At 39.5% G+C, this 12,465-nt stretch overlaps 1 protein-coding gene across 1 annotated transcript in view; it reads right to left on the bottom strand.

The window, feature by feature from the left end:
• The window catches only part of PIK3CA (phosphatidylinositol-4,5-bisphosphate 3-kinase catalytic subunit alpha), a 369,462-nt gene that overhangs the window by 62,030 nt on the left and 294,967 nt on the right, over nt 1-12,465 (bottom strand). The window contains exon 18 of the mRNA XM_053710159.1: nt 7,486-7,657. Within this exon, the coding sequence (XP_053566134.1) occupies nt 7,486-7,657 (172 nt within the window). The remainder of the gene's footprint in view (nt 1-7,485; nt 7,658-12,465) is intronic.

The raw sequence follows: 12,465 nt of genomic DNA, 5'->3' as shown, positions 1-12,465 counted from the left end.
GGAAGAGCCACAAACTGGTAATGCTTGTCCAGAAAAGCGAACCTGAGAAACTGGTGATGATCTTTGTGGATAGGAATGTGTAGGTATGCATCCTTTAGATCCACGGTAGTCATATATTGACCTTCCTGGATCATTGGTAAGATCGTCCGAATGGTCTCCATCTTGAATGATGGGACTCTAAGGAATCTGTTTAGAATTTTTAGATCCAGAATGGGTCTGAAAATTCCCTCTTTTTTGGGAACCACAAACAGGTTTGAGTAAAAACCCAACCCTTGTTCCACCATTGGAACTGGGTGGATCACTCCCATTGTATGTAGATATTCTACACAGTGTAAAAACGCCTCTTTCTTTGTCTGATCTGTAGACAGACGAGAAATGTGGAACCTCCCCCTTTGAGGAGAACCCTTGAATTCTAGAAGATATCCCTGGGATACAATATCTAAAGCCCAAGGATCGTGTATATCTCTTGCCCAGGCCTGAGCGAAGAGAGAGAGTCTGCCCCCTACTAGATCTGGTCCCGTATCGGGGGCTACCCCTTCATGCTGTCTTGGTGGCAGCTGCAGGCTTTTTGGCCTGTTTACCCTTATTCCAGCCCTGGTAAGGTTTCCAGGTTGCCTTGGGCTGTGAAGTGTTACCCTCTTGCTTTGCAGCCGGAGAGGATGAAGCGGGGCCGTTCCTGAAATTACGAAAGGAACGAAAATTAGCTTTGTTCTTTGTCTTAAAGGACTTGTCCTGAGGGAGAGCATGGCCTTTTCCCCTGGTGATTTCTGAAATAATCTCTTTCAATTCAGGCCCGAAGAGGGTCTTTCCTTTGAAAGGGATGTTCAAAAGCTTGGATTTAGACGACACATCGGCCGACCAGGACTTTAGCCATAGTGCCCTGCGCGCCAAAATGGCGAAACCTGATTTTTTTGCCGCTAACTTAGCTATTTGAAAAGCGGCGTCAGTGATAAAATAATTAGCTAGCTTTAGAGCCTTAATTCTATCCATAATTTCCTCATATGAGGTCTCCGTCTGGAGCGAGTCTTCCAGCGCCTCAAACCAGAAAGCGGCTGCAGTAGTTACAGGAATAATGCAGGCAATAGGCTGGAGAAGAAAACCTTGTTGAACAAAAATTTTCTTAAGTAAACCCTCTAACTTCTTATCCATAGGGTCTTTAAAAGCACAACTGTCTTCAATTGGTATGGTTGTGCGTTTAGCAAGTGAAGAAACAGCCCCCTCCACCTTAGGGACCGTCTGCCATGAGTCCCGCCCAGGGTCAGATATGGGGAACATTTTCTTAAAAACAGGAGGGGGAACAAAGGGAACACCTGGTCTATCCCACTCCCTAGTAACGATATCCGCAATCCTCTTAGGGACCGGAAACGCATCCGTGTAAACAGGGACCTCTAGGTACTTGTCCATTTTACACAATTTCTCTGGGATCACCAAAGGGTCGCAGTCATCCAGAGTAGCCAATACCTCCCTAAGCAAAACACGGAGGTGTTCTAGTTTAAATTTAAAAGCCAATGTATCTGAATCTGTCTGAGGAGGAACCCTTCCTGAATCAGAGACTTCTCCCTCAGACATCAAATCCCTCGCTCCCACTTCAGAGCGTTGTGAGGGTATATCGGATACGGCTACCAAAGCGTCAGAATGCTCATAATCTGTTCTTAAAACGGAGCTATCACGCTTTGCAGGTAACACAGGCAGTTTAGATAAGAAGGCTGTAAGAGAATTATCCATGACTGCCGCTAAGTCTTGTAATGTAAAAGGGTTAGACGCACTAGAGGTACTAGGCGTCGCTTGCGCAGCCGTAACTGGTTGTGACACTTGGGGAGAGGCAGACGGGCTACCCTCGTTACCTTCAGTCTGAGAATCATCTTGGGCCACATTCTTAAGTGCAACAATATGATCTTTAAAGTGTATAGACATATCAGTACAAGTGGGACACATTCTGAGAGGGGGTTCCACCATGGCTTCTAAACACATTGAACAAGGATTTTCCTTAGTGTCAGACATGTTTAACAGACTAGTAGTATACACAAGCAGGCTTGGAAATCACTTTAATCAAATAAAAAACACAATTTGAAAAAACGTTACTGTGCCTTTAAGAGATAAAAAGAGCACACAATTTTACAAAACAGTGAAAAATGCAGCAATCCTTTTGAAATTTTCACAGTATTATTATTATTATTATTTATTTGTATAGCGCCGCCAAATTCCGTAGCGCTGGGTACAATGATAGGGGTATACAATGACAAAGATTTGTGATACAATACAAAACATAACAAGACTAAACAAATCTAGCACAGGAGGAAGAGGGCCCTGCTCCGGAGAGCTCACAGTCTATAGGTTTAGGGTGCAGAGACATAAGGTGTAGGTTTAGGGTGCAGAGACATAAGGTGTGGGTAGCTTGTTACATTGGTTGTATTTGCAGCAGTGAGTCAGGCAGTTTATGTACATGTATTAGCTTGGTTCGGATGCGGGATGGAGGAGAGATGGTAAGCCTTTCTGAATAGGTGGGTTTTCAAATATCTTCTGAAGCTATACAAGGTTGGAGACAGTCTGATGGAGCGGGGTAGAGAGTTCCAGAGGACAGGAGCAGCACGTGCGAAGTCTTGGAGGCAGGAGTGGGATGTAGAGATAACAGGAGTGTAGAGACATAGGTCAGAGGTTGATCGAAGAGGACGGGATGGGGAGTATTTCATGATGAGAGAGGAGATATAGTTGGGAGTTGGACTGTTGAGTGCTTTGTAGGTTAGGGCTAATACTTTAAATTGTATTCTGGAGTGTATGGGGAGCCAGTGTAGAGACTGGCAGAGCGGAGCAGCTGATGTAGATCGTCGGCTTAGGTGGATGAGTCTAGCAGAAGCATTCATAATAGATTAGTACAGTATGTACCTAAAGCCTTAATAAGATTGCACCACAAGTTGCAAAACGATTAACCCCTTAATGCCCAAACCGGAGCAGCCTAAAGCCAACACCCGGTTAAAATTACTACAGCACATTGCCACAGCCTTTTTTGTGGCCCTACCTGCCCTTAGGGATCAGATTTGGGGGAATATAGTTTCCTTAAGGCCCTCAAACAGCAGCAGGACCCTCTATGTGAAGCAGCATGAACTTCTCTGCAATTCTAACTGCGCATCTGAGGCGCAAAATTAGGCTCCTCCCACTCTATTCCGGAGCTGTGAGGCCTAAGAAATCACTCCTAAGTGAATAAAAAATAGCCATGTGGGTAATAAACCCAGAAAGAACCCAAAAGGACTTTCAAAGTGTCTTGCAAACGATATTTTCCTTAGCTAAACAATCGATTGCCCTGAATAATTGTCAACCAGCATAATTAGCCCTGTTATGTAAGCATTCAATTCCTTACCAAGTCTGTGAACATAGCTTACCCTCCCCTCATGGGGATATTGTCAGTCTCTTCTAGCATTATCTCAGTCTTGTCTAGAAATAAATGACTGAACATACCTTATTGCAGTTCACCCTGCAAACTGTTCCCCCCAACTGAAGTTTTCTGGTACTCCTCAGTCCTGTGTGGGAACAGCAGTGGATTTTAGTTACAACATGCTAAAATCATTTTCCTCTCAGCAGAAATCTTCATCACTTTTCTGCTAGAGAGTAAATAGTACAAACCGGTACCATTTAAAATAACAAACTTTTGATTGAAGATAATAAAAACTACAATTCTAACACCACATACACTTTACCCTCCCGTAGAGAGACCCTAGTGCTTAGAGCCGGCAAAGAGAATGACTGGGGGGTGGAGCTAGAGGGGGAGCTATATGGACAGCTCTGCTGTGTGCTCTCTTTGCCACTTCCTGTAGGGAAGGAGAATATCCCACAAGTAAAGGATGAATCCGTGGACTGGATACACCTTGCAAGAGAAAACCTCCTTAAGTAATAGTCGGAAGTGAACTAGCTTAACCTGAAGAAACTACCTCAGGATCAGAGGGAGGAATCATACCGTCCAATCCTCCCAAACGGTCTGAAAACCTGAAATTACACACTCAGATGCTACAGAAGTATCCCCTTTCTAAGGCATCTGGGAGGGTACTTCTGAAATAGCAACTACTGTGACAGAAAACCTCACTGAATGTTTAGTTTTCCCCTTGCGCTCTCCCTGCAGCATGGATAAGCTTTAAAGACACTTGAGGAGACGACTGCGTAAAATATAGCACATTGCCAGAATGCTACATGCAGCATCCGAGGCAATGTTGGCTCTGAAAAGGATTTCTCTTAATACATGGGGAACAGAAAAATCATTGAATGTTCCACATTAGTATCAAGACATAACGTATATATAACATCCTTATTCGCTTTTTATCAAATACATACAAGATTACTGTGACTTTAAATGAAATATTAAATAATATGGTGAATGTCCTCTTGAACCATTTATCATCACCATGTGAATAACAAAAATGTATGGTACTGTGTCATCAAATGATAAATGTACTGCTTTATTCAACGTATAATACAGAATCCCCAGACTTCAGCTAAGCCTAGAAGAGTCTGCCTGTCACTGGATGGGGCACTGACAGATAACAGGCATCCAGATTATTATAAACCCTCCCAAATACTGCATGCTTGCGAAGCTTCTCTGCTGTATGCCTAACGCAACAGAGAAGGCATCCTGTTCACTGAAAAACACTCTTTCATTAAGTGCGAAAAGCCTCTCTGCTGTATGCTGTAACATAGCAGAGAAGGCATCTGGCGTTCCGATTCAATACAATGGTGCGTATCTTAGCTCCGCCCATCGTGGGCGTATCAAGTTAAATCTCCATGCGGCTAATACTTGAAACAAATGGAGCCGTCGGGAGAACCACCACCCATCATGGACACTCACTAAAAATAAACCCCCCAGTCAGCTTGCAACGTAATACAAGACGTTGGGAACGGCAAAATGCTGTGTAACACCTTCAAGTAAATCTCCCTGTCGGCTGCCATCTTGATAATATAAGCCGTAGGGAGCGAGACATATATAACACATTTCAAGCTGAAGTAAAATAAACCTCCCTGTCGGCTGTGAATTTTATTAATATAAGCCGTTGGGAGCAAGGACATGTAATACCATGTATAATACTATTTATGCTGAAGCAGAATAAACCTCCCTGTCGGCTGTGAATTTTATTAATATAAGCCGTTGGGAGCAGGGACATGTAATACCGTGTATAATACTTTTATGCTGAAGCAGAATAAACCTCCCTGTCGGCTGTGAATTTTATTAATATAAGTCGTTGGGAGTAGAAACATGTAACACCCTGTATAATACTTTCATGCTGAAGCAGAATAAACCTCCCTGTCGGCTGTTAAGCCGTTTTAAGCAGGGACATGTAACAATCCTGTATTACACTTTCATACTGAAATAGGATAACTCTCCCTGTCGGCTTCTAATCTTAGTAATATAAGCCGTTGGAAGCAGGGACATGCAACATCATTTATAACACCCTTATGACAATCCTGTATAGCACGTTAATACTGAAATAGGATAACTCTCCCTGTCGGCTGCTAACTTTAGTAATATAAGCCGTTGGGAGCAGTACTGAAGGAAGTAGATGTTGCTTCTGAAATTGCAGAAACTGCCCAATAACTTATCCTCACTCCTAGGGATAAAGTTATCCAACGTCCATGAATATATATATATATATATATATATATATATATATATATATATATATATATATATATATATATATATATATATATATATATATATATATATATATATAGCCAAATTTTTCTGTATACATATCCAGAAAATAAAACTTAGCACTTACCTTAGGAGTCTGCCCGGCAGTAAGGCAGCTCACCCGGCTTGCGAGGTCCTCTCCCTCACATTGGCCTGTGGAAACAAAAAGTACTGAGCATTTTCTCCTCAGACTTTCACAAACAGGGCAGCATAACATCCATGGGAGGCACAGTGAGAATTATGTCCCACAAGTTCCCATTGCTCTAAAGCCACCAAAGCTCTACTGAAGAGACTGATATGGACTACGGCTATACCCTAGGACAAAGTAGCACTCTCTGGCACTACTTTAAAAATAATAAACTCTTGATTGAAGAATCTAATCTAACACCTCACTTTACCTCTTCCCATCACTAAAGTAGGCAAAGAGAATGACTGGAGTGGGAGGGAGGGGAGGAGCTATTTAACAGCTCTGCTGTGGTGCTCTTTGCCTCCTCCTACTGATCCGTGGACTCATCGTGTCATAAAAAAGAAATATATGTGTATGCTTATATACATATATATATGTATGTGTTAATATGTGTATGTATACATAAAGAATATATGTATATAAGCATATACATATATATTTATATTTGATGCCATTGCTGCACGACTTACCCGACACAGTGGTGCTGGAAGTCCTGATACCATGTCTGACAGCATCAGAATGAGGCTCCCATAGTAGCCTATGGAAGCATGCTCTTGTGACACCCTACCTGTAGAGACTTATGTAACATTCACTTTAACAACCTTGGTTACAGCTACTTGCTTATCATTCCAGTACAAGACTTTGTTTACATGAAACTCGAGGCCCATATTTGTTTCCGAATGTATCCTTTTCTTCTTTCTTTTTTATGCATACCATGTAACTAATACCTTTGTTGAATTTTGTACACTTAAGTGTAATTTTTTTTCATGTTGTATGTTTGGTATACCTTGGGTCCAATGTAATGTGTTTATTGAGAATAACTCAATAAAACTTTATTTAAAAATAAAATAAAAAATTCCTAGTTAAAAGGGATATGATACCCAATTTGTTTTCTTTTATAGAACATACTTTTTCCAATGTATTTCTATTATCTAATTTGTTTCATTCTCTTGGTATAATTTGCTGACAAGTATACCTAGGTAGGCTCAGAAGCTGGGAGCTAACTGCTGATTGAAGCCTGCACATATATACCTCTTATCACTGGCTTACCAAAGTGTACCGCTAGCTCCCAGTAGTGCATTGCTGCTCGTTCAATAAAGAATACCAAGATAATTAAGCATAAGTAATAATAGGAGTAAATTGGAAAGTTGTTTAAAATTCTGTCTGAATTACAAAAGAAAAATGTTGTGTATTATGTCCTTTTAAAGGGATTGTAAACTGTAATACATTTAAGTCCAGTATCAAAAAATTATCTTAAAAACAGGGGCACTGCCGGATTTGTCATCGATCTGCTAAAGAAAGCAGTAGATGCAGGCGGAGGATCGGCGTTCTGTTTTCCATAATGTGTCTTCGTAAACTTTTTAATGAATTAAAGTGCCCCTGTTTTTAAGATTAGTTTTTCATACTGGGCTTTAATTCGTTAAAAGTTTACAAATCACTTTAATAGTAAAATAAAAACATTTATCCAGTGTAGCAAGTGTAAAGTAATCGGTTTTAACAAAAGAACAGTATGTAATAGCGTCATTGCAAATTATAAAATAAGTAGTTGTAAATGCATTGAAAACAAAGTACACATTTTTATATCTACATATTAAAAAAAATCAGCTTGTAATTCTTGACTTGCCTTCTGAGTTTCATCTTTCTTTTCCTGTTTCAGAATATCTGTGAGGTTAATCAGTTTTTCCATAGCTTCCACTTGCCTACTCAAATGCTTAAGGTACATCCCACATGCACGGCAGTAGGATTCCAGCAATAAACCAAACCTCTGGCTGACTGTTTTATTGTGCATTTCAGATCTACCAAAAACAATTCAGAAACAAACCACTGAAACGGGTATTTAAAATTGAATGATAAATATTATTAGGTGTACAATAGCATAAAACACAACTTCTACAGTGAGGTGGGATATGCAACAGGTTCACAAGGCTATCATTTTCATCACTTCTTTCTGTACAAGTTTTCAGGTTTTTAAAGCCTTCCACTCTGACAGTTTGTAGCTAAGGAAGATAACTTTGTAAGTCATTTTATTCTCTTGTGGACCATCTGTGCGTAAATAACTTTACAATGTCAAAACATGATGGAAGAAAATGTGATACAAGTTTGATTATTACAAGAGTACATAGTAATGCATGTTGAAAACATAAAATGACCATTATAGTGGAAAAATGACATATTCCTATTCATTAAAGAATGACATTTTAGCACTAGCAAACCTGCAACGCCTCCCCTGCAGAGTAAATGGCCAGCAAGCCTATACGCAGTGACAGTCACAGAGGTTGTTGGATCACTGTTCATTTGTAGTTCACTGTGGCACCCAATAGGTACTTTAACTATGTGCTTAACATCTTTGCAGGGGTTAAAGGGACATTAAACTGCTGTGTTCATCTACAGTTGCATGTGTACTATTCACCTCATGTACCTGAAGCTCTCTTTAAAACAATTATCTTATTTTAACCCATTACAGAAACCAGTTGGTAAACTGGTTCCTTTATACTAGGTGCCGCCATCTTGTAGCGTGTGTATTGCTGAAGCAGTGTGCTTTCACAGATCATTCTTGTTACTGACTTTTTGACAGCTGTACCTTGCACTTTGGTTTTGCAGGCACAACAGAAAGCAGAGGCTTTACATGTTTGCAAGTTTTTGTACACAATTTAAGTTACATAACATACGGCTCCTGCTTTCTATTCTACACTTTAAACTGAAGTGCACAATAAGGTTTGTCAAGAAGACGACAATATCACTGATCTGTGAATGCGCACTGCTTCTGTCACATGCTGTGAGTTTACAAACTACAAGATGGCAGCTCCCAGTGTGCAGAACTTCACTAAGCAGCACTTGTAAAGGCTTAAAATAAGAAAATGTTTTTAAGGAGAGCTGATGGCACAAGAGGAGTTGCTAGTGCTAAAGGGATAGAAAGGTCAAAATTGAAATATGCACGGGCGCATTTCAACGTGACATATAATAATTTTTGCAGTATACTTCCATTAGCAAAAATGCTCCTTGTAAAAGTTATTAGTGGGTTGCTGTTTTTTGCGGCATACGCACATATCCTGTGAGTGCCTGTGCACCAGTATTAAAACACTACGCCTTCAAGCAGTGGCTTGTATGGCACAAATGAAGTCTTCACAGGCACAATACACATCATGGCCAGCTCTCTGTGCTTAAATACTAGTACACAGGCCCTCACAGTATATGTGCATATGCAGCAGAAAAACAGTAATTAACCTTTGCTAGAAGCATTTTTGCTAATGGAAGTATATTGCAAAAGTGCTTCTATTTCACACTGAACCACTCTATCCCTTTAAAACTGCATGCTCTAACAAATTAGAGCATGTATATTTTCCACTATAATGGCCCTTTAACAAATAATCAAGTCCAGCTCATTTAGTTCTTTTTGGATCCACATTTTGCTGATCTAGAGGAATATATAGATTTAAAAATAAAATCCAACTGAAACATTTACTCAACATCGATTCCTCCTGTGAAAACATATGAAATATTTCATATAAATAGTTATAAAAACATAACTTATGTAAGAACTTACCTGCTAAATGCATTTCTTTCATTGTGGCGAGAGTCCACGAGTTATTAGTTAGTGATGGGATATACATTCCTACCAGGAGGTGGCAAAGTTTTCTAAACCTCAAATGCCTATAAATACACCTCCCACCTCACTTATACCTCAGTTTAATGTATAGCCAAGTGAGAGAGGTGTATAAGGAGTAAAAGCATAAAAAAGAGGAACATGATAAATAATGTTCTTTATACAAAAAAATCATAACCCCCCAAAAATGGGTGGGTCTCATGGACTCTCGCCACCATGAAAGAAATTAATTTATCAGGTAAATTCTTATATAAATTATGTTTTCTTTCAAATAGGTGGCAAGAGTCCACAAGCTAGTTACTGATGGGATATAATACCCAAGATGTGGAAGTCCACGAGTAACTATAGAGGGAGCACTAGGAAATCAGTTGGCGCTCTACAAATAACCAATAATAATAATAAAAAAGTAAAAACAACTATTTCCGCTAAGCAAATTAAATCCCAAAAAAATTAATTAAAGTTTTTTTAAGAATTTAAAAAACTTAAATCATAGGCACTAGAGTCAAACAGACAGCCGCATAAAGAACCTTTCTACCAAAACCTGCTTCCGAAGAATGCAAAAACGTCAAAATAGCAACATTTTGTAAAGGTATTCAAAGAAGACCAAGTGGCCGCTTTGCAGATTTGATCAACTGAAGCTTCATTCTTGAAAGCCCAAGATGTGGCAACTGATCTTGTAGAATGAGCTGCGGGCGGAGCTTATAACGGCAAAATTGGGAGAAAATGTCACCAATTTTTTTTTTTTTACATGAAATGATGTGTCACGCATGGCGTAAATAGCGTCAATCACATGTGCGAAATTCTAATACACGTATTACTTCTAAAAAGCAGGTAAGAATTTGGTTTGTATATACAAAAAAACTATTTGTACCCAAATAAAGCCTAATAGATACTTCTATTATACTACATAAAAGGTGATAATCAACATTCCATGAGACTAACATAATACGTAGAATCCTAATTTATAAATTACTACCTCAAAAAAAAACAAAAAAAAAAAAAAAAAAAAAAACCTGTATGTTTCACAGACTCTACCAACCTTGACAAATATTTAGCCACCAAATAAAGTCACTAAAAAAGAGCACTGAATTACTGACTCAAGGCATGTATGCAAACAATATATAACAACTTTACTTAAAGGGACAGCAAAACCTAAAAAATAATGTTATATAACATTATTTTAGTGCTATAGTTATAAAAGCCTTTTTTCCCTTTTAATATTTAAAAAATATGCCGCTTTTACAGACCCGCTCTCTGCTGAGCGGGTCTGTTTTTTTTAGTCAGCGCATCGGGCCAGCTGTATAGTCACAGCCCGGCCGCGCCATAACATTAAGTGAAGCTCGCTCCTGCTGTCAGACAGAGCAGGAGCGAGCTGCACTTAAGTCTTATGGCGCGGTCGGGCCGGGCTGTGACTATACAGCTGGCCCGCATCGCATCGCATTTTTGCTGACTAAAAAACATAATTTATGCTTACCTGATAAATTTATTTCTCTTGTAGTGTAGTCAGTCCACGGGTCATCCATTACTTATAGAATATATCTCTTCCTAACAGGAAGCTGCAAGAGGATCACCCAAGCAGAGCTACTATATAGCTCCTCCCCTCACATGTCATATTCAGTCATTCGACCAAAACCAGACGAGAAAGGAGAAACCATAGGGTGCAGTGGTGACTGGAGTTTAATAAAAATTTAGATCTGCCTTAAAGACAGGGCGGGCCGTGGACTGACTACACTACAAGAGAAATAAATTTATCAGGTAAGCATAAATTATGTTTTCTCTTGTTAAGTGTAGTCAGTCCACGGGTCATCCATTACTTATGGAATACCAATACCAAAGCTAAAGTACACGGATGAAGGGAGGGACAAGGCAGGAACATTAAACAGAAGGAACCACTGCCTGAAGTACCTTTCTCCCAAAAATAGCCTCCGAAGAAGCAAAAAATTTTTTGAAAAAGTGTGAACTGAAGACCAAGTTGCAGCCTTGCAAATCTGTTCAACAGAGGCCTCATTTTTAAAGGCCCAGGTGGAAGCCACAGCTCTAGTAGAATGAGCTGTAATCCTTTCAGGAGGCTGCTGTCCAGCAGTCTCATAGGCTAAACGTATTATGCTACGAAGCCAAAAAGAGAGAGAGGTAGCCGAAGCCTTTTGACCTCTTCTCTGTCCAGAGTAAACGACAAACAGGGAAGAAGTTTGACGAAAAACATAATTTATGTAAGAACTTACCTGATAAATTCATTTCTTTCATATTAACAAGAGTCAATGAGCTAGTGACGTATGGGATATACATTCCTACCAGGAGGGGCAAAGTTTCCCAAACCTTAAAATGCCTATAAATACACCCCTCACCACACCCACAAATCAGTTTAACGAATAGCCAAGAAGTGGGGTGATAAGAAAAAAAGTGCGAAGCATATAAAATAAGGAATTGGAATAATTGTGCTTTATACAAAAAAATCATAACCACCACAAAAAAGGGTGGGCCTCATGGACTCTTGTTAATATGAAAGAAATGAATTTATCAGGTAAGTTCTTACATAAATTATGTTTTCTTTCATGTAATTAACAAGAGTCCATGAGCTAGTGACGTATGGGATAATGACTACCCAAGATGTGGATCTTTCCACACAAGAGTCACTAGAGAGGGAGGGATAAAATAAAGACAGCCAATTCCTGCTGAAAATAATCCACACCCAAAATAAAGTTTAACAAAAAACATAAGCAGAAGATTCAAACTGAAACCGCTGCCTGAAGAACTTTTCTACCAAAAACTGCTTCAGAAGAAGAAAATACATCAAAATGGTAGAATTTAGTAAAAGTATGCAAAGAGGACCAAGTTGCTGCTTTGCAGATCTGGTCAACCGAAGCTTCATTCCTAAACGCCCAGGAAGTAGATACTGACCTAGTAGAATGAGCTGTAATTCTTTGAGGCGGAATTTTACCCGACTCAACATAGGCAAGATGAATTAAAGATTTCAACCAAGATGCCAAAGAAATGGCAGAA

The sequence above is a fragment of the Bombina bombina genome, chromosome 4 (assembly GCF_027579735.1).
Source record: "Bombina bombina isolate aBomBom1 chromosome 4, aBomBom1.pri, whole genome shotgun sequence".
Taxonomy (NCBI): Eukaryota; Metazoa; Chordata; class Amphibia; order Anura; family Bombinatoridae; genus Bombina; species Bombina bombina.
The sequence above is the reverse complement of the archived record's forward strand: the minus strand, read 5'-3'. Positions and strand labels throughout refer to the sequence as shown.